Below are 22,654 nucleotides of genomic sequence, written 5' to 3' on the forward strand. Positions count from 1 at the left end.
ACTCAGTCATATGTGTTTATGTCAATGTATCAATATGGATTTTAAAAATCTAAAAAACGGTACTTTTATAATCGAATGTACCTCTTAATGTAAGAAGTGTTCGGGCATTAATATGTCCTTTAGAAATCTAAAACTGCGATTTGAAAATCAAATATTCTTCTCTATAGAACAAGTGCCCCCAGTATTGGCCGGACGAAGAAGAGGAAGAAATTTACGAAACAGTGCGTGTGAAGCTTAAGAGCTCAAGCCAAACTTCGCACTACATCCTCAGGCAATTTATTGTCACAGACATTGAGGTAAGTGAATTCCATCTAAAAAAAATTATTAAGTTACATGTTACTGAGTTCAATAAGCCAAAACGTTAAGTGCTTGATAACTATTGAAATCCTAACGTCCATAAACTTTCACTCTATTAGAAAATTTTATATGGATAAAATTTTAGGTTTTTTCTCTACAAAAAGCAAAGCACTCAAAATAATATTAACATCAATGCAGAAATTTCTCTACGACAGATGTAGAATTTGTTTGGTACTAGCCTTTTTCAAATGCTTTCAACCTACAACTATGACTTTTCAATAGATTTAGTACAGTTCCCTCACCACTGTAGAAGCTTAAAACATAAAATGTATAAATTTTTTTATGTACATGTATACACATCTTTACAGATAATTTTTAAACTGTTTGATCCACAAAAGTACTTTTCAAAAGTTTAATAGCCTGTATCTGAGAGCTTGTTTGTTATTTATGTAAGAGATCATTTTCTTACGCGTTTCTTACTGGTAAAAAAAGTTTTTAACTATCAGATCGCTCTCGATTCTGTTTCGGGCAATAGAAGACACATTCTTTGCAATGAATCCTCAGCCATTGTAGCAACAATGGAGATGATCTATCAGATAGCTTAGTCAAAACTAGTTCTGACTTACCTCTCGACTCTGTTTCAGGCAGTAGAAGACACACTTCTTTACAATGAATCCTCAGCCATTGTAGCAGCAATGGAGATGATCTATCAGATAGCTTAATCAAAGCTAGCTCTGACTTACCTCTATCACATTTTATTGTTGACTTTCCTGCTATTAAAAGACTTATTAAGCTCAGCACATAGGTATATATTGATATATATTAAGTTCTTAAGTTCTTGAAAATTTCAGTTCCCTATAACGTACCTAGAGTTGTGAGTGTGACGAATTTTTATCTTAAAAGTGGTCATGACTAGTTGCAAAATCATCTTCATCATATGGATCTGGAGGACTCAACAAAGTATCTATAACTATGCCTGGCTAACATGCTGGCAACTATCTCTACATTTTCCCTGAACTTAATGACGCTGCAGACAGTAATTCTGCTGAATATGTTAACTTTTTATTCGTTTCAAGACTTTATTGATCCACCTGACTAATGTCTGTGAAGAATAAAATGACGTCTACATAACAAACATTTATTTTAACTATGAAGACGTTGAACAGCAGAGTAGAAACATAATATTACACAGCGCTTTGCACTTCTCTCTTACATGCAATACTCACCATTGACTCTGGCTAACTAAGTATAAGTATTACGCAGCAGAGAACTTGCTTATCATGCGCACGCGCTAGGGAAATCAATCTTTTCTTTTTACTCCTGAAGAAGAAATTAAATTATCTCATAGCTGTAAAGTATAGACCTAATTACCTTATGAAACATCATTTATCGCATTCAGTTCTTCAGAAATATCAAAAAATATATAAGGTTTAACAGAAAATCCTAGTACTTCCATTGCTTACAGCGTGAAACATAAAGATGCACAGTTTTAATTAAAAGTACTAATTAGCACAGTTATTAAACACCAAGATGCAAGTTTTTAAAACAAATCATTTTTCTGTTCATTGCTATGTTATAAAAATTCAGACCCAAAACTAGAGCATTTTTATCTATTTTCGAATTCTGCAATCAAATTCTGAATTTTCTCATTCCATCATAACTATTGCTCTGTATTTAAAATTTAAGATACAATCATTTAATTTTAAAAGAAGTATGAAAACATGATACTTGCTTTCATTAAGAAAAATTTATTTCTTAGCAGATTGCTTCTTCTTCTAAAGCTTATATTATAAATAAGTGGTTAAAGATTTGAAACGTTGGTAAAATCCTCAAGATAACATGGGCTGGTTGCATGCTTGTTTCATGTTTTTCCTATTTGTAATATAAATGGAATAATGTTACCTTTATGTAGGCATTTTGTAAATGGTTCTGTATGAAATTTCTATTTAACTTTAGGCAGAGGATGTTGAGTACTTTATCGTAAATATTTACAAAATGCATTACTATCATAAGCTGTAAATTATTAGCATTGATGTTTGTCATCTCTTCATTCTTTATGCTTAAAACTGATCTATGCAGGAATAGAATGTCATATAATGTCTCTTCACTTTTAGAAACTATAATTCAGTTTTTGTCTTGTAGGATGACCAAAAGCACATGCTGAGCCAATTCCAGTTAGTTAACTGGTCTTCAAGTGGTTCCGGTGTGCCAGATAATCTAGCTTCTCTGATAGTGGCCATCGAGCATGTGCAACAGCACCACAACAATCAGCCTTCGTCCGGACCTATTACCGTGCACTGCAGGTTAGCCTCAAATAGATTTTTCTCAGATTTCGATTGTGTAGATGAATAACTTGTAGCTGTTTGGTACATAATATAAGAACCTTAAAGAATAAGTCATGATAAATTAGAAATACATTTAGGGTTAGACAAGTTAAAAGGTAAAATAACTTAAATATTAGTCATTCATAAAACTGAAATATCCTATGACATGATGACACTTCATGTATTTTTAGAACATTACACTTCAAATAAAGATTGGGTAGAAAATTAATTATAAATGTAAAAATATTCCTACCCAAAAATTCATTTTCACCCTTATAATTAAAATGTTATAACATACTGCGATTTCTGCGTAAAGTTATGTTTTACGTATTGAAATGTTATCACTTCTTGCATCTTGAATTTAACTTCCATCATTTATTTTACCAATTTGTTTTACCTGTTGAGGGAAAACTAAACAAATAAAATTAGCACATTTACTCTAAAAAGTTCCTTTAATAATAATTTTAATTCTATGGTATTGTGTAATACTTTGTAATTTATTATTAGCAAATTAGGGATAAAATACATGAATTTGAAGCAAATTTTTAATTTTTTTTAAGGGTTTTATATTTGAGGTGTAATATCAAAAACAAAAAAGTGTTTAGCTAAAGTTATGGATATGTAACTGCAAACTTTTATTTTGAGGACAAAAATGAAGCACTAGCAAAATTAATGCTTTAAAAATAACAAGTATTATTGATAGCATTCTGTTGTTTTCAATACTGAATCTGTATGTACTGAATATGATACAGTAAATACTTTATTGTCAACATCATTATAGTATAAGCAGGACTAACTCCATGTACAGGGGACATAAGCAGCCACTTAATCTGCCAATTTTCAGAGTGCACCAACTAAGTTTTTATCATAAGCAGTAAACAAAAAAGATATATTTTGCTTTAAATAATGAATGTGTTGACTGCATTTCCCAGTGTTATAAGACGCACTTCTACGGTAAAACTGGCTACATCTTATAGAACAGTGGCGCATACTCCAATGAAAACGGCAACTGTGACGTTGGGACTAATAAAACCAAGGGTGTAAGACTGTCAACGACGCATGCTCGGCATGCATGTTAACCCTTAGAATGCCAATGCCTCTTGGTGGTAGGGTGTTTGGACACACCAAGGTGCCTAGGCACGGTGTCTTGAGTAAATGCAAAATGCATAGGCGAGAAACAGAACATCAATGATACAAAACAGTGGAAAGAAAACACAAGACATAGAAAGATTAAAGAATAAAGAATAAAATAAGTAACCATTTCAGTAATAAACTTGGGTTAAAATGGCCATAGGCCTCTTTTTGTTGTTAATATCTTTAAAATCATAATTATATATTCTGAGTTTAGTATTATTAAGATTCCTTGAGTTTAAAGGAAAGTTTCTTACCAGATGATAATAGAATGTTCTGAGCTTAACAATATTTAGCTCATCGTGAATTGTATTGTTTCTGTTATATCAGGGTGAGTTCGTGATACGCTTCAGAACGTAGTTCTGTGCAGTTTGTAGTTGCTTTCTATTAGATTTGAAGAGTAAGTCCAGACTGGACAGGCATAGCATATAAGACATAAAATGGATTTATAAATGAGTAACTTGCCATCGGTAGATAAAACACTGTTTCAAGCAATTAGAGGGTAGCAAATATGGTTTTATGTACTCAAAACTTCTGGATAATAGAATATAGGTGTGGGGGCCGTGTGAGAATTTATAAGGATCGCCCCAAGATAAATGGCTTGCTTAACCCATTGCAGTGTTGTATCGTAAAATTGCAAGTTCTTTCCCCCCCCCCAATTTTTTTTTTTTTTTTTTTTTTTTTTTTTTTTTTTTTCATGTGAATAAGATAGCAATTGTCTTGCCTGCATTAATTTGGATTTTCCATTTTCTGAACAAGGTCTCTAATATGTGTATGCGATTCTGATAGTATTGAATGACTGAACTATGATATGCGTTTTGTACAAGGATCACTGTATCATCAGCATATGCTGCTAGTGTAGTGTAGAGTGTGTGAGGAATGTCATTTATATTAATGTTAAGTAATGTGGGGCTTAATAAAGACTCCTGTGGAACACTGCTAAGAGATAGCTCAACATGTGGAGTAATTATCTGAAATGTGAATGACAAAGTGTCTACTTGTAAGGTATGATTTAATTATGCATGTAATGTAACAAGAGAACCCAAGTTTATGCATTCTGTAAATAAGTGTGTCCATCCAAACATGATCAAAAGCTTTGGCTATGATCGAAAGCTATGTCTATGAAGAGCAATCAGGTAAATTTATTGTTCTGTAAACCTTCCAAGATATGCTCCACCACACTGGAGCTGGCAAGATGTGGAAAGGTTCATACAAAATCCAAATTGACGAGAAGTGAGTATGTTCTTGGTGTCCAGATGGTTCTTGTAAGAATGACAGATGCCATTAATTTACTCAAGCAGGATAACAGGCTAATTGGTTTACACGATCCTGGTTCCGTGGCTGATTTACTAGGCTTCAAGATCGGCATTATGGTAGTCATTTTCCATACCTCGAGAAAGTATTGCCATTTCAGAATGAGATTGAAGATATCTGTAAGCTTGAATAGCAGTTTAAGGGGGAACATCTTTATAATTATATTTGTGACTCTAAGCCAGGCCTTCTCTTGTATCTCAGGGTTTTAATGTAGCCAAAAACTTCCAATGGAAGAATTGGAAAAATGCTGTTTGTGAGTGGGTTTGGTGGGTATCTACAGTGGAAATCACAGACTATGTGTTCTGTTGCTGTGTCATGAATGTTGTTTATGCAAAACTGAGATTCCAGATGCCTAGCTAAAAGTTCTGCTTTCTCAGTTTCATTGTAATGGATCCTGTCTAGTCCTTTAAGGGGCAGGATTTTGTTGTAGTATTTCTTATATCTAGAGATAGCTCTCTAGATGGAATAATCCCCTGTAGAGAGAGAATTTAAGTAATTTGTCCAGTTGTTTTGTGCTTGTTTGTTTTTTGGCAGCATCATTGAGTCGATTTAAATAGATGTGCCAGAAATTGCCTCCTAGCAGCATTCCTTGTTTCACCTAGTTTTTTAGTTCATTGCTCCTCTTAATTTTGGGGTTTTTGACATATTTGGCTGCATAGTTTTGAGCATGTATCACAGAATCACTGAAGCTCTTAAACAAACTATCAATGTCATTCGCCATGTGAACAGTTGGTAATGTCTAGTGAATCTCGTTCAGAGCTTTGGCAAACTTTGGCCAGTCTATAGTAAAAGCTCTTTCATCTGGTGTAATACACTAACTGATATCTAAGATAATTCTGACCGGGTTGTGGTCAGAAGACAACACAACCAACAGAGAATTATCTGTTACCTCACTGTTACTTACTGTGTTACCTCACTGTTATTTCTGAGCAGGAAGAAATTGATGATTCCTGTGGACCCAAAACTGTATCGTGTTGGGGTTCTTGGAGATGCTATGCATAACACAGCAGAGTCATAAATTGCGTGCCCTATGCCATTACAATTACTGTAGTTCCACGCATGGTGTCGAGCTCTGAGATCTCTACCTATCTTAAAATGATATCTAAGTGTTAATAATGTATTCACCTCGATAGTAACTAACGTTGTGTTCTGATTTGGAGAGATGTAAGTGGAGACAAAAGTGTATGTTATAGCAGTGTTTATTGCGAGTGTAATAGTTGACACTTTGATGGCTGAAAGCTATGATATTGTAAAAAGGATAATCAGGAATGCAGCATTTGATAAGAATAGTTACGCCATTTCCTCTTGGGAGTCTTCCATTTTGTGAGGGTCGACTTCGGAGTCTTCCATTTTGTGAGGATCCCTGAAGTTCATTAATCTTCATGGATAAACCATTTGAATTTCATGTTACAATATTTAGAAATACATACACATTATTTGCAACAGTGCATGAACTAAAAAATCTTCGAAAATGGAAAGCAGTATAAAAAGCTTATTGACTGAATTCTCTATTTCCTGAATTTTTAGCACATTGGCATATGAAGTACTCTGAGTGATATTAGAAGAACTGGCAATAGAAGTAATCTTAGGTTGCCTTACTGGACCTTTCGAGTGTGTAGTATTCACATTTCCTAGGTCCCAAAGGAAATTTAGAACATCAGCGATAGTTGGACATGTGTTCAGTTGGAACAACCGCAATAACTGGCCGTGAGTCCGGTTTTGCTACAACAGCACATTTTCAGCACTTCACCACATACAAACTTTTGAGTGAATGATCTGATTTTGTGTGGACCGGCACATTTGCAAACTTTAGTTTGCATACTTTAGATGAATGGCTGAAGTGATAACAATGTGACAATTGTGATAAATGACAATTGTGACACTGAAGAACTCCTCCTTTAATCTTGTAGGGTGCAACTGATACATTAAAATTACGTGATATTAAAAATTTCATAAATCTACTCAACACCCGGTTCATTTTTTTATTTGTATCTGGAATAACGACACTGGCTGTTTATAGTCTTTAATCTAAACATCTGGGCAACTTCTTTAACTTTAAAATCCGGATTAACAAATTCTTCCTCTCTTTCCTTAGTAAATACGTCAATGGGCAAGCCTTTAGAAAAAACTTTAAATGGTCTTTCAATTTTGGCAATGATCAGTTTCTTTATCATATAAGTATTTATTGATTTCACAATGATCATTTTCCGTTTTCGGTAAAACTTTAAGAAAATCTCCATTAACTTTGCCTGCATCAGTTTTTAATTTTTTTTTTTTTTTTTTTGAAAATTTAATGTTAAGGTGAACCATTATTGGTTTAATTTTCGGATGTTGAGCAGTAATACTACCATCCTGGCCAGTCTGAACACCCATTATGATCATAAAAATTTAGAGTACAATCATTAATATTACCATCTTTAGAACTGTCAATTGTTAGGTTACAAAATTTATTACATAAAGGCAATTCCACATTGCATTTTACTAACTTGCTTGGTCTAGCTGTAATTCTCGGCCATCATTTCTGCATTGTTAATAGAACTTTCTTTTTTCAGATAAACCTTACAGGGCTTACTAGTACTTGACACAGCATTATCATTAAAAACAACATTACATTTCATGAATATTACTATTCAAAAAAGATTTTCTAACAGTACTATAAATTTCCTCACCATTAACATTAAGCAAAACACACTTATCTTGTATATTATATTTTAGAAAGTTGTGCCTCATTTGCAAATCATACAAAGAACAGCTGGAAATAGGGAAGCTCATATCCTTTTTGAGTCTCTCAAAATGGTCCTCACATTCCTGAATACCACTTGCAAACTTTACCAAAGTCCTAAATAACGAGCAAAGTCACTAAGTGCATCTTCACTATGATGATGACTTTTACACAATAAATCGTTACCCGAAGCACCATAAATCATAATGGCATATTAAATAGCTGAACCGATTGATTTAAAACTATGACAGTCCATTGAATTATCCATATCTATATCCGAGCATTTTTCACATGCTTATGGAATACAGTACAAAGTCCGTAATCCGGACTCATTGGACGTATCCTTCCACGATCTTGCAAAGCTCCACACAGCAGATTAAGTGAAGTATGAGCCGAACAGTTGTCTACAATCAGGACTATTTTTGAGTCATCAGATAAACCAACCGAATTCAAATGTTGCCGAGCCTCAAGTATAAAATGATTTTCAAATCAATCATTCATTAACGCTTGTGTCATCCATGCTCTTTTATTTTCACGATATATAACGGAGAGAATCGTTACTCCTCTAAATGCTGGTGGTCGTGCATGTTTTCCGATTACGAAAAGTTTGCATAAAAAGCTTCTCATTCCTTAATTTTGCCTCTCGGTGCTGCCCCAAATTTCAAAAATTTTGCCTTCCCTGCCGTTCTGCCGTTGCTTCTGGGTTTATGGTGATATCAGTTACTCCTAATTAAAATAGAACTAAATGCAATCTTTGGCCTATGACTTTCATTAACAAAATCTATTTTTAGCATATGAAAAGAAATTTTTGTTGAATTTTTCCTCGTCAACATTTCTTAGAGTATTTAAAAATCTATAATCACCACCTAAGCGTAATGTTAGCATAAAAGGTTGTCATACTCTTGTTATTCAATTACTAATATATAAAAAAAAAAAGTTTAGACATCACTACATGAGTTATTACTGAATCTGTAATGTATTGATAAACATGCGGTGATGAAAGAAAAATATAATAAATAATGACTTGCCAGTTAGGCATCAGGGATATAAAATAGGTGAATGTTTCGGTTTGATACGTATACCAAGCAGACACTCAGATATGCAGCCAAATTATTAATCTCGCAAATTTATGCTTACATGATTGTTTTTCCATAACGAGGTATTTTATTTAGTGCCTAAGTAAAATTAAGAATCGGAATTTTTAAGTGAAAATCTCCACATGTTTTATTATGGAAGGAAAAATCAAATGTGCATGCGTAAAGCATATAAAAAAAAAAAAAAAAAAGTTTGTATCTTTGAGGTTCGGATTTTAGATCATTCCGGATAATGGACGTCCGGATTTCGGACTTTGTACTGTATTATTTTCCTGAAAGTCACTCACTGGGAGGGATGGAAACTCGCTAACTATAGTCGGAGGCGAGAAGTGGCTGTACCTATCCAAGCTTTCAACACACTCAGCAGACAAAGAGAAACTTCACACATCAAGACTGCCCAAAGAAAATTATTTTTTTACTTCCTTGTACAAAGTAAAGGAAATAGTATAATTGCGAAAAATTTTCGGGTTTGGCATTTCAATAGAAATATCCATTTTGATCATTCCCGAATCTATTTGGACAATTCTTTTGCATGACATCTGCCTGTACGAACAAAGCAAAGGACCATATTCCCAAAATGGTTTACAAAGCAGTTTTTAAAATGTCTCAAAAGTGGATTCAAAATGTATTTTGAGTGTTCTGCGTAGATATGCATGCATCTCTCATAACGTAAAACTGATTATCCATAGAACGTTAACATTTTGTGCAAGGGATTGCTGTAACATCTAGTTGTGCACTTCCCTTTTTTTATTGCAATCATCAGAACGAAAGGTATACATATATACCCATACCCCCCCCTTAAAATTCATCACTCGGCCTGTATTTTAGTAATCGTTGGTTGTAGTCATACACTTCCAATTGCAGAAGTGTTTTAAAAGACAAAATGCTTTGGCAATGGCAAATTTTAAAAAAAAAAAATGTTCCCCCCAATAAAAAAATTTAATTTAACTTTTATTGTTGTCTCTCAGTTCCTATACTTATATACTTTCCCGATTCCTATACTTTCGATTATGCGAAAATAAAATTGAAAGATGTTTGATTGCACATATATATATTATTTGCCTTGAGAAATCAGTTAATTTAGAATAATTTCAGAAGATAAGTTTAACTGAAGTGTAGCCAAAAATGCATGTAATTTAATGGGTCATACAAGGAAATCATGTGGTACCTCCATCAGATTTTTTTATAATGATGCCATGGCACTCTTTCATTAAATAAGTCTACCAGAAACAATCTGCACATTACTTTTGTATTTTTACAGCGGTGGCGGAGACAGGAGCGGCATCTACGTCGCCCTCAGTGACTTGATCGAGCAAGCACGATGCGACGAAAGGGTTGACGTTTTCCAGACCACTAAATATGCGAGAGCTCAGCGGCACTGCCTACTACAGACACTGGTAAGTCCAGATTTCAGTGCAAATAACCATTTATATTTTGAGCACTAATATTTATTTTTCTCTTTCAATTAGATATTTTCCCTATATATATGTAATAAAAGCACAATTTCGGAAGCACTGATTTAAGAACACTGAGACGTAGAAGCGTAGCAACGTTGTTTAGTGTAGATACTTCATACTTAGGATGTAGCATTCGTAAAGACTAAGAACTCGGCAGTCGAGGCTGTTTTAATTCCATTTTTGATTTTAAACTCCCATTTGTGGCCATAATTCACTTGGCACTCCAATCATGCCTATTCCCAGAACAATTTTTATACTATAGCGAAAAAGGAAGAGTTTCGCAGTAGTTCACAGGAAGAATGGAGGCAGTCGAAAAGTTTCAGTTCGAGTTAGAAAAAGTTATTATTAAATAAAAAATAAAAGAGGTTACGCCCAATTAAATTTAGAAGTTTGCTTTCATATTTTTTATCTTACATATGTCTTTGACATTTCTGTTCTTTGCACAAATGATTCTTATTTCAAAGATAACCTGGAAGATTATTTATCTAAAAATGTTTGTATGGCAAACATCTGGACAACGAAATTTGAAAAAAAAAAAAAAATGAATCTAGCAGCAGGATTACTAAATGTGAAACTCATTAAAAAGTGGTTCAGATGTTTAATTATGTATAATTGCAATCTAAATGGGCAAATCATTAAGGTCCTTGCCTTTGGTTCAGAGGCTTATCGTAAATTTTACAGTGTGATTCACTTAGATCTCAATCCAAAATGCTTGATTTAGATCAAGAATAAAAGTGCAGAAATTCCCCAGAATTCTGGAAATTTACTTTAACTCATGTGTAAGAGAATAGTAAGAAGACAATATGTTCTGGAAGTCACTTCTATCCTGCATCAAGTCTAAACTGACACAGAAATGCGTGTTATTGGTGTCTCTGGAACAGTGCTATTCAGAGAGATTGCTAAATAACTTTACTATATGATACTGCCAATGGAACGCTTCTAGGATGTCTTCATCTATGATGGAGCAATATGCCCTACATCTTGAGCATCTACGTAAAAAATTAAAGAATTCGAGGAATCTTTTAACATCTGGAATACTGTTAACAGTTATTTTTATATTTCTCCAGTTGGATATAGCAGGAAATGTGAGTCCTGGTGTTCTAAAAATGTGGTTATGGAACTTCTGCCGTCAAAAGTCACTGCAGGTTTTTTTTTAACGCTTGCATCGTATCCAAATCCCTCGCCCTCGATGAGATTTGCTGGTGGCAGTGGTACCTGAGATGTTGAGGGGGCTAGATTTAAACATTGAATTTTCTTGAGACATGGTCCTTGGATTTGTTCAAGTGGCACTATAAGATTTGGGATTTGCAAACATTCAGTAGTCACCCAATTCTAGGCAGCAAATTATCACTAAGTAACAACTGGAACTTGAGTGGTTTTAAATAAAGGATTTTTTACACTTCTTTATTGTGTAAAAGATCTTTTATTCAAAACTAAATAAGAACAGGAAGCACCAAATGTGCTTCCAACTCAGCCAACCACTTATGGTGAGACTACTTAAAGTAACAGTAAGCCAAATGTAAAATTTACTTTAAATAAACTAGTAGCCAAAGGCTACATAGATCAACTAATGAGAAGTTGGTTCAAAAACCTGAGTGAATATTCAAATATTGGTAATTATAATACAAGACTGAAGACTAAAAATCTTATCTAAGATTACCTAGCAACATGGCCTCGAGAGGCAGAACACGCTCTGTCTTACACTCTAAAATCCTCATGCATGTGAACTAATTTTAATTTGCATTGTGCTCGGAAAATAGAAGGAAGAAGTGACAGTAAAGATTCAAAACATAAAATAATATAAATAAATTTATGGTTAATTGATATAAGGAACCTTAAAAAAAATTTAAGAACTACAAATATTTATTTTGCATTTAAGAAATCATTTTATACCATCTATAAAACAGCACCTGGAAAAACAAAATATCTTAAGAGTTCTAAATTATCGTTGATGGTTTTGAGAACAAATGCAGAGACCGCCCCAAGCGACAATTTCAGCAGCTGCCCCTGGCGGCAAATAGCTACACCATCAAACCAGAACGATCAAATATACGAAATCTGAAGTGAAAATGGGAAAGCCAAATGACTATTCACTCGATATCTGAATAACAGAAATTGTGTATGGAATGCAGTTCTAATGACTAAGAATATATTCTAGGAAGCATTTAAAAATTAAACTTACCCATTTAATGCTTTTAGGAGATGTTTTTTATCCTGATGGTGTTTATTTTATAACTTTTTTTTTCTTCGGCAGGAGCAATATGATTTCTTATACCGCGGACTGATCCATTATGTGGAACGCTACAACCTCTGCAACATGGGAGATACTCAGTTATGATGGCAGTTGCCACTTAGTCCTCTTAACCACCCACTGCTGACATTCAACAACCTCACTGCCACACTACTCAAAAAGATACCATTGGTTCCATGAATTGTGCTCTGTCTTCTCCTTCACTGACGTTCCTCAATCCAGCAGACACCTGATGGATTGCTTTCGACAATCCAGCAAACATTTCTCGGTCACTTATTTTCAGCTATTTAAAGAAAATATCTGTTTGTTTTTCAGATGTAAGAAAGAATGGCTCTGTAAAATGCCAAATATAATTGGAGTGAACTTCTGCAGTTACTCAGTATTTGTAAAGTTTGCCAAGTTCAGCAACTGGCATCAGGTTATATATTCTTTTATTTGAAAAATGCCCACAATATTTTAACTCACAGTTCATGGTTTAATAGGAAAAAGAGAAAAACATTATGTAAGGGTTGACTTTTTTGAAACAAAAAAAAAAAAAGGATCTTGAATCAAACAATTAAAGATCCCTCCTATCTATATTTTACAGTTAAGTAAATGCTTTTCCATTTGTAACATATGGGGTCCTGAAAATCATCACATTCTGCATTAGGTGACCACCTAGATCAAGCATCGGCAACCTATTTTGGCTGCAAGTCAAAATCAACCACAATATGTGTACTGAGGAATTTGGGGTCAGTGGTATTTTCATTTTAGAACAGTCTTTCTTCGTGAGTTATAAAGATAAATTTTTTTTAGAAAATAGTTACAAAGCGCCATAAACGTTAACCATAAAAATTACAATTATTATTAAAAAATAACTAAACCTTGTTTTTTTCCTTCGATATAAAGGCTGCTCTGATGCTGAACTTGTGACGTCAATTTAGTCAAGTCTGGCTTTATATAGTTAATCATCTTAAGATAAATACAAGCATTTGAATTTTCAATAGTTCAGCTGCTTCTGTTCTCTAACTTAAAATAAATTTCATGTGAGAAAATATTTGCTCGCATTTATAATTTGAATGTGGACAAAATGGCAAAGCCATGTTTTTTGAAATTATGGATCTGTACTACCAAACTTATAGATTTCTTTTTTAGATTATGCTAGAATTTTTACTTTTTACAAATAAAAATACATGTTCATTACTGCAACTTTGTAATCAAACAAAAATGTTCTTGTTTATTTTCAGTTAATTTTTTTATGTATTCTTCAAAATTTTCGTTTCATAATTTATTTTGATATATTATATATTCGGAACTCGAGTGGGTTTGTGGATGACCCGCAGGTCATTGGTTGCTGAGGCCTGACCTAGATGGTTATGTCCAGTTTCAGAATTTTTCATATGTATTTTTGAAAAATCATCCCACTTCAGACTCTCACTATGAGATAAACCATCTATCTCACAGTGAGAGCCTGAAGTGGCTCTCATTTGCCATTTCATTTAAGGGTCTTTGCTGGAACATGAAGTAATGTCGCTTCACACATTAATGTCACTGGCGTTGATACCTAATACAGTTATTTATGAAATAGCACATGATCCAGCATGTTTATCATTTCGGCCTGCCATTTTCATCAAACACCTTCTTTCCCATTAAATATTCCCTTACCAAACATAATGAAGGGAAAAAATAAAAGGTGAATTGACCTGATTTTTTTATGTTCTCAGCCCAAACAATTTGCAGAAAAAAAGAAAAAAACAATGGAGTGGCATGACTTTTTTGCCATCTCCAAATAGCCTGTAGTGGGTATTTATAACTGTGAAATTTCCCAAACTGCATACCACTAATTAATTGCCAAATATATGCATTTAAAGAAACAGACATTGGTTCTTGCAGAAGGTCATGTATTAGATTCTTTCTGAAAACTTAATAACTAAATGGCGAAATAATTTTGAAAATATAGGTATGAAGTGAAAAAAAAAAAGATTTCAAACTTACTTCACTGTTAATTTAATTTTTATATTATGAATAATTTTTCTCCTTAACTGATAAATTTTTAGTTTAACTAGATCTTATATTTTAATATTTATGTATGAAATTATATATATTTTTATGTTCCCTTAATCTTAGTACCATTAATTAGTCAGTATTACTTTATGTGTGTTATTGTTGTGTTGATAACAGCTTGTGTTTCCTTTATATTATGTAAGCATCTCGCCATTTCAAATATTACTACTTATTGTCTGTATTCCTAGTGAATAATATTTCCCAAGCAAGTTTAATCTGTGAGCTTTTTATAACAATTCAGATGAAAAATTCAATTAAAATTTTAAACTTATTGTAAATACAATGTAGATAAAATATAGCCTTAAAAAAATTCATCATTTAGTGCACATTTTTGGCAATAAAAACAGGTTAAAATAGGGACTTATGTCTCATTATGTTTTTTTTTTTTTTAAATATAAGAATTTTGACAATGTGATCACACACGACGAAATAGCTCTAGAAATCACAGTAATAAATATGTTGTAACTAAAAGGAATTAGTTTTAAAATCGTATTAAACTAATGTTATGGTAACAAAGAAGTTTACTTAAAATGCCCACAACTAAAACAATAAACGTTTTAATTAATTGACTTTTAAGTCAAAGAACAGATGGGAAGCACTCTGAGAAATTTGACAATAATTGCTCACCTTCTTTAGTGTATCTTAAACTGCTATGTGAATTCAGTAGTCTGTATATTTTTCTTTTCTTGTAAAGAAATCTGTTTCCTTTTACTTTGCTTTACGTAATCTACCTAAAATAAATCTGATGTCAAACGTAAACTTTAAAAATTCATGTTAGCATCTTATTAACAAAATTTCTTTGTAAAAGAGTAAAATATTTGTTCAGTTCATTACTTGATTTACAAAAGCTTTGTTGTTGTATTCTTAATATCTTGTGTTCATTTGCAGTTTTTGGCCATTATTTAATGTTGATTTGTTTTCAAATATACTGTATATCTCAAAAGAAAATTCAAAACATTTGAATTGTTTCAATTCAAAATATCTCAGTTGTTTTGAAATCCATTGCGTATAATATCAAAGCATGTTAATTTATTCATAACATTTTGTACTTTGTAACTATGAACTCTGCTAATAATAACCGAATTTTGTGGACAGTGATTTCAACGAGACCTATTACAGCTCAAAATATTCATAAAAAAGTTCGCAAGATTTTTGTTTTCTTTTTCAAAATCAAAAATGTGATGGAGCGTCAGTGTGGAAGAGATATTGTGATTGGAAGGCAACTGGACTTAGCATATAGCTGCAATATGGACAGACAATTTTTAGATAATGAAAAACTGCAATTGTTGCCATTGTTAAACTGTTTGAATACTGGTGAGTTCATGCCTCAGACTGTTATTATACTGTGTGTTATTACTGGAGACAAAGGGCGTGGAAATGTGTTGATTACATTCTTTAATAATTAAAATATATCTATATAGAAATTATGGAAAATAAAACAGATGATTTTTTTATATTGCAACATATTTGAAGGCTGTGCAGTTTCTAAATAAACAAGTGATAATTTTGACATAGAAATTAACACACCTTGAGTTACATTGTGCTCCTTGCAATTTGAGAATCAACACACAACATATTTAAAAAGTTCTATGAACTTGTTATGAAATTACTAATACATTTTAATTGAACGTTGGAAGTTAGCTTGTAAATTTATGAGTAGTTATTTTTCAGAAATAAAGAATATTCTATGACTGTACTTTGCATGCTCTTAATTCAAAAAGATGTAAAAGAGACTACTCTGTACATTCAACGTTGTATTAAAAAAATTCAACGTTGTATTAAAAAAATTAAAGTTTACATGTATAAAAGGTTCACTATAGACACATTTCAAATGTTTACATTTGGGATTAAAGTTTGTTTCTGGACAGGTTATTTCAGAAAATTTATATATTTCTAAAATTAACTTTGAGGGGGAGGGGGAAAAAACAATATCCGTTATTCTTTTTCTATATATTTGAGTTTCAGTGTAAAGATAATTTTAACTCCTTGTGTTGGCAAAATTCAGCAGCAAAATGTCAGATTTTTCAAAAATTTCAACGTGTGTTTAAGTAGTTTTAATACATGCTATTTTTCAGTGTTTTTAAATTTATTCATTCCATCTTATATTTTCCATATTATTTTCAGTTTCTGATATTTCCAAATTTCTCAGCTTCTTTTTACGTTTCTTCACTCATTATTTTTCCTTTCTGTTTTATTTAAACACTACTTATTATCCCAATTTATGCAGTATACAAATTTGCTGAATCAGCAAGGAAACGCAAATTACTAATATATCTTTCATTTCCAAATTCTTTGTGCTTTTCTATAAAATTTTCTAATCTTTTCATTTCGTCATCATAAATCATCAACTGAATACCATGTTTCCTCGCATATTTTTCCTTTTTTTTTAACTCATTTTACTGTCCGAAAATTAAGAGGGGAAAAGTATACGAATAATTTAATTTTCGAAAGATATATTTACAGTAAGAACACAAATAAATGAAAAGTAGTCGTGAAGAAGGAAGGAAGCTATCCCAATATTATTTCTTTAAAAGACACCTCCATTCCAATAAGAATACATAGCAGTATTAACATTACAATATCTAATTACGATAGCTTTCCTTCTACTTGTCTGTAATTTTAATCTCGCCCGTTCTTATTGTTGCCTCTGCTACTGGTTAGGCCTCAAATCACCCATCAATAATTAGAGAAGATGAATGTTCATCTGACTCATCGAACCTGCAGACTGCAAGTCAGTTCGAGTTTGCTTTTCTACGATTGGTCATTTCCTGCATATTGGGCTGGTATAAAGTTCAACAAAAGAAAAGGGAAAGGTTTGGAGTGAGCTTGCAAGAGTTTAGCTTTGTTTAGCTGGCTAAAGCTGCTATTACACATCTGTTTGTTTCGAAAGAATAACTGTGTGGAACAATTTTTCTGCTTTGTCACAACAGCCATTCACCACGGATCACTATATTAAGGGGAAACTGGTTCTCCATTACAAACAAACTGATTGTTACAAACTGACTGATTACAAACAAGTAATACCTGATTGGTTGAAAACAAACAACTTGCAATTTTTTCTAAAGGAAGAAAAAAATCATGTATCTTTCTTTCGATACTTAAACCAGGCAGAAAAAGTGTTTGAAACAGCTGTTTGTATGAAACAAATGCAGTGTGCTATGGGCCTAAGTAAGACGAAACAAATCACTATGTGAATGAATCAATTTTAAAATACACAGGAGCTTGTTGTCTTAATGTAGTGAAGAAGGGGAAAATTTTACGATAATTGTTTAAATTCTGAGAACCTTGCTCTAAAAGCTTATGGAGGAAATACAAGCAGTGCTTTAACTCATTTTGTTTTTCTAAAAATGGTAAAATTTTTAAATGGGAAAGTTAAATTTCAAAATGGGAAAGTTAATTTTTGTTGAGCAACTTAGTTTGATGTTCCTTGAAATTTAGCTGAGTGTTTTTCAGTTCTTAATTACAAGAGACTAAATGTGCAGCTTTAAGTTTTGTATTTATTATAGGCAAGACATATCACGCATCATCTGAAAGTTTCTCTGTCAATCTTGCATTTAAAGAAGAATCTAAAAATGAGGTTATTCTTAACATGTACTGAAGTCAGCTTTTTCTCTGTTCTCAAAATCATTTATAATGCGAATTTTGCCAATGTGTAGATTTTGCTTGAAACACACACTCTGCATACACACACACACACACACACACACACACACACAAAAAAAAAAAAAAAAAAAAAAAGAGGATCTCGTATTCTACTAGGCCGACAGATGAAATTTAATTTGCATTTTTCATGTCTCAAAAGTGTGACTTAGGATCTAGGTATTTGGACACAAAAATTTAACTGTCAGAAATGGCATACCAATTTTTTTCAGTATTTCGATTCTACTCAAATTATGCCTTAATATTAAATTTTGTAAAATTTGTTGAGAAGTTTACTGAGAAACTCAAACATTTATCTTGGTGCAATTTTTTGAGTTTGCGACGAGAATTGTTTGTTCACTTGGCGAAAATCTTAATTTATGGTAACCTATTTTCTTTTCCTTTCACTGTGGGGAAAGGTGCATCCTTTCAAGTAATTTTTACAGTGTGTGTAAACCACATTTCGCGTTATTAACGCTTAGGAAATTTTGAATAAAAATCAATAACCTTGAATAAATTTTTTGCAGGTATGCCTAAAAATTAGATCCTGGACTTTTAGTTGATGGTATAATTACTACATGCTGCAATTCAGAAATTCATAAAAATTACTAAAAAATACAAATTTATATATCGCAAAATATCTGGAATTCAACTGAACGTAAATTTTGAACTTTCACAGGAAGAATCATGTAAGTTTAATTAAAAAAGAGATGTTAATAAAATATAAACAAAATTCAATTAGCACTGAGGAGCTAACATTTTGAGAGCTTATTTTTGAAAAACTAATCTTGCTATTGTTAGAAAACTGGCAATTTTGCATAATTTGAGTAGAAGAATCAAAATATTGTGAAAAAATTTTGGAATGTCATTTCAGAAAAGTTGAGTCAAAATACCTACGTTATATAGATCCTAATTTGCTCTTTCGAGACGTGAGAAATGCAAGTTCCGATAAACTGGAAGATACAGAAGTGTCTTTTTTGCATATGTGTGGAGGTGTACAGTTAGCCTACACAAGTAATCAAAATCTGTTTTAAGTTAATGTGAACAACTGAATGTAAATTGCTGTAATGTATTGTTTCCAAAAATTTAAATATTTAAGTTTGTTCATACAAATTTAAACTCGGTGATTTTTGTGCAATGAAAACATATATGTATATTTATCCTTATGTATAATATAAACAAAATTATTTTTAGTTACACTGTTGCATCTATTAAAGGCTGAGAAATATTTATACAGAAAAGTTATTTCATTTGGCAAAAATATCGGAAGTGTTACCGAAAAGATTGTTTGCATCGTTTATATATATATATATATATCATTCTTATTATTTATGAATAATATTTTATACAGGAAGTTAAAGTTCAAATTATTAAAAAGTAATCATGTTGACTACATACTTCTCATAATTTTTAAAGATTGTCATGAAAAATTGGTGAAATTTAAAAATAAAAATATCAATTTCTTGAAGTTGTCCAAATGTTGTTAACACTTATTAAATTAAATATATATTCTTACAAAAAAGCTTTAACATGTAAAGTAATAACTTAGAATTTTATCAGTCATATTATCTAAACATAGTTTCTTAACTGGTTCACTTCTAAAACTAAAGTATTATATTTATATGGTAATCTAAATATTTATATAATGAGTGAAAATAAATTTAAAGTGAAATGAAAACTGAATTATTAGCACTATTAAGGCAGTAAGCCAGACAAAATAAAATTTTAAATCAAGGACATAAGTACAAAAATTGTGTGAAACTACAATCATGTGAAAGCAAAAATATTACTTATATATATATATATATATATATATATTTCAATGTTAAAGGACAGTAAAAAAATCTTAATATCTTATTTTTCAAGTCTCCGGAGTAATAATAAAAAGAACTTAAATATTTTTTTCCATATAAACAAATACATAAAACAAAAACTAAGTGCAATATTTAATTCAAATAACTATTTGAAAACGAAAACAAACTTTATAATATAAGAAATAGTGCAGTTAGTTTTCTATGATGAAATGTGCATAAGAAAAGTAAAATATGTAAAAACATTAAACATATGTTGTGAAATGAAAATAAAAATAAAACTTTTTAATTAATTAATTTAATAATTTTTAATAATAAAAATAAAACTTTTTAATAAATAAGCAATTTTAATATTTTACATGACTTATAAAAATTATGTGAAATCTTTCAAATAAAGTCTTACAGAAAATCTTCGGTTTCGAAGCCCTTGTTAAATAATTTTAATTTTTTACCTGTGTACTGAAAATTCCTAACATTTCTTATATCTGTCATTACTTTCAATTTAAAGACACTTGTACAGTGATACTACATAAAGATTGTTGCTATTTAAAAATAGTGTTCATTGTTAAGAGTATGGAATTAAAATCTTAAAATTAAACACAACTGATACCAACAAATTAAGAACATGTAACCAAAATAACTGATGTGCAAACCATATGAGTTCCTTGTATGACCTATTAAATTATACACATTTTTTGCTGCACTTCATTTAAACTCATTTCCTTCTAATTGCTCTAACTGTATAACTTCTAATTGCTCTAACTTAATTAACTTCAAAGCAAGTTGAAAATGAGATCAAAAACTGAAAATTTTCAAATTAAATATCCCACTCAATTTTCTCAAATGGGAGTCAAACTTACCCAAAAACTCGAGTATAAAAGGTATATAAAGTTGGAAAAGGCTGGGTAAGGGGTAGGTATACATACACTTTTGGTAAAACAAGTTGCAATAAAAAGGGGAGGTGTACACTATATGACTTCCTTGTACGGCCTTTTAAATTATACATTAAAGCAATGCCATATATGAAGTTTCGACATTTTACAGCTAATCATTATGCGAGATAGGATGTACATATGAACATACAGATGTCGAAAAAAAAATTCTTTTTGAATCCGTACTAAAAACTAGTTTACAATCTGTTTGGGAAAATAGAGTCATTTTTTCTATCCATACATACAGACGTTCACCTAAAAAAAATCATCTAAATGATTTCGGCAACGGTCAAAATGGATACTTCCGCTAAAATATAATATTGAAAATTTTTCGCGACTACAGTATTTCCTTTACTTTGTACAAGAAAGTAATAATCTTACATAAAAAAAAATTCAACTATCTAAAATAAAATCAGACTCAAAAAACAAGATTTCAATATTTCATAATTTAATTATTTTCCATGATTTAAACACTTTCCCTTCTATAATTCAATTCATTAATATTTTAATCAAAGATCAGATCTAAAATTAGTATATATATAACAGTTTGGAAAACACATAGTCTTCATCATTTGGTGTGATTCTTTAAAGAATAGTAAAGATCTAATTCGACTTAAAAAATAAAACCGTTCTATGTTTTTTATTTTGAATGTGATACAAACAGAGGCTGAGAAATACACTTTCTTCACCTGCTGTCTCCAGTGCGAATCAGTAGCATGAACCTTAGGTTGGGTTTGGCTCAAAACAATAATAAACAGAGTGCCTATCTGCCCCTCGAATGTCGGGGGGTAGAAAACCACCTCTATAAAAATATATATATACAGAACTCATCTTTCTTTTCACACCGTCTGATAATGACTCTGACTGTAGCCTTCAAATTCTTATAATAATAATATAGAAACTATTGTAAATAAATTGTTTACTGACTTTGTTGAAATTGTTTTTCTTTTTGGACGTCTGTCTTTCATAGCTAGAGATGAGAGAGTGTGTGTGTATGTGTTCGATAGTTATGTGCAGCCACCAAGTCAAGAAATTTTCAGAATGTGCCAAACTCTGGGAACCATCCTTCAGTCAAGTAACTGGGAATCCATATGCATTCCAAGTTCCAATTGTTTTTATGAACAAATCGTGATATTTCTTGCCTTAAATTTAAAGTATGTACTTGTGGAATTTTCCAGCAATGTAACAAATGCGTTAAAATTTCTGCAAGAATGCAGAATTTTACTGTAAAATCTCTATAGGAAAAAATGAGATGCGTTTAGTAGATAGCCAGTTTTGCTAAGGTTTGCGGGTTACCAAGTGTCTACAGTTATTTGATGCTTTTTAAGTGACAACAGATTGTTGCGCAGTCGGGGAAAAGAATAGCTCAAAAAAAATTATGGTAAGAGTGTAAATGTTTTATGGTGTTACAAATTTTGTACATATGTAAATAATTTTAATGAAATTATATGAGAAATTGGAATATTTTTTGTATAATGTAAAATAAAAATCTAAAAAAGTCAAGCTTTGTCAGAAAAGTACGAGTACAGGGGCAAATCTATTTAACATTTAGTATAATGGCTATCTTGTTCGTTCAACTGGTGATATATTACCAAGCTGGCAACATTTGGCGACTAAATTTTGTTTCCAGATTTGGCGA

The 22,654-nt window shown here is 31.7% G+C and overlaps 1 protein-coding gene across 1 annotated transcript in view; it reads left to right on the plus strand.

Moving 5' to 3' along the window:
• Positions 1-18,343, plus strand: part of LOC118187605 (tyrosine-protein phosphatase 69D-like) — a 393,140-nt gene extending 374,797 nt beyond the window's left edge. The window contains exons 24-27 of the mRNA XM_035357863.2: positions 168-296; positions 2,440-2,600; positions 10,144-10,279; positions 12,594-18,343. Of these exons, the coding sequence (XP_035213754.2) occupies positions 168-296; positions 2,440-2,600; positions 10,144-10,279; positions 12,594-12,677 (510 nt within the window). The 3' untranslated portion in view covers positions 12,678-18,343. The remainder of the gene's footprint in view (positions 1-167; positions 297-2,439; positions 2,601-10,143; positions 10,280-12,593) is intronic.
• The last annotated feature ends 4,311 nt before the right edge of the window (positions 18,344-22,654 follow it).

The sequence above is a fragment of the Stegodyphus dumicola genome, chromosome 2 (assembly GCF_044657685.1).
Source record: "Stegodyphus dumicola isolate Sdum_Otavi_A_Nest chromosome 2, ASM4465768v1".
Taxonomy (NCBI): domain Eukaryota; kingdom Metazoa; phylum Arthropoda; class Arachnida; order Araneae; family Eresidae; genus Stegodyphus; species Stegodyphus dumicola.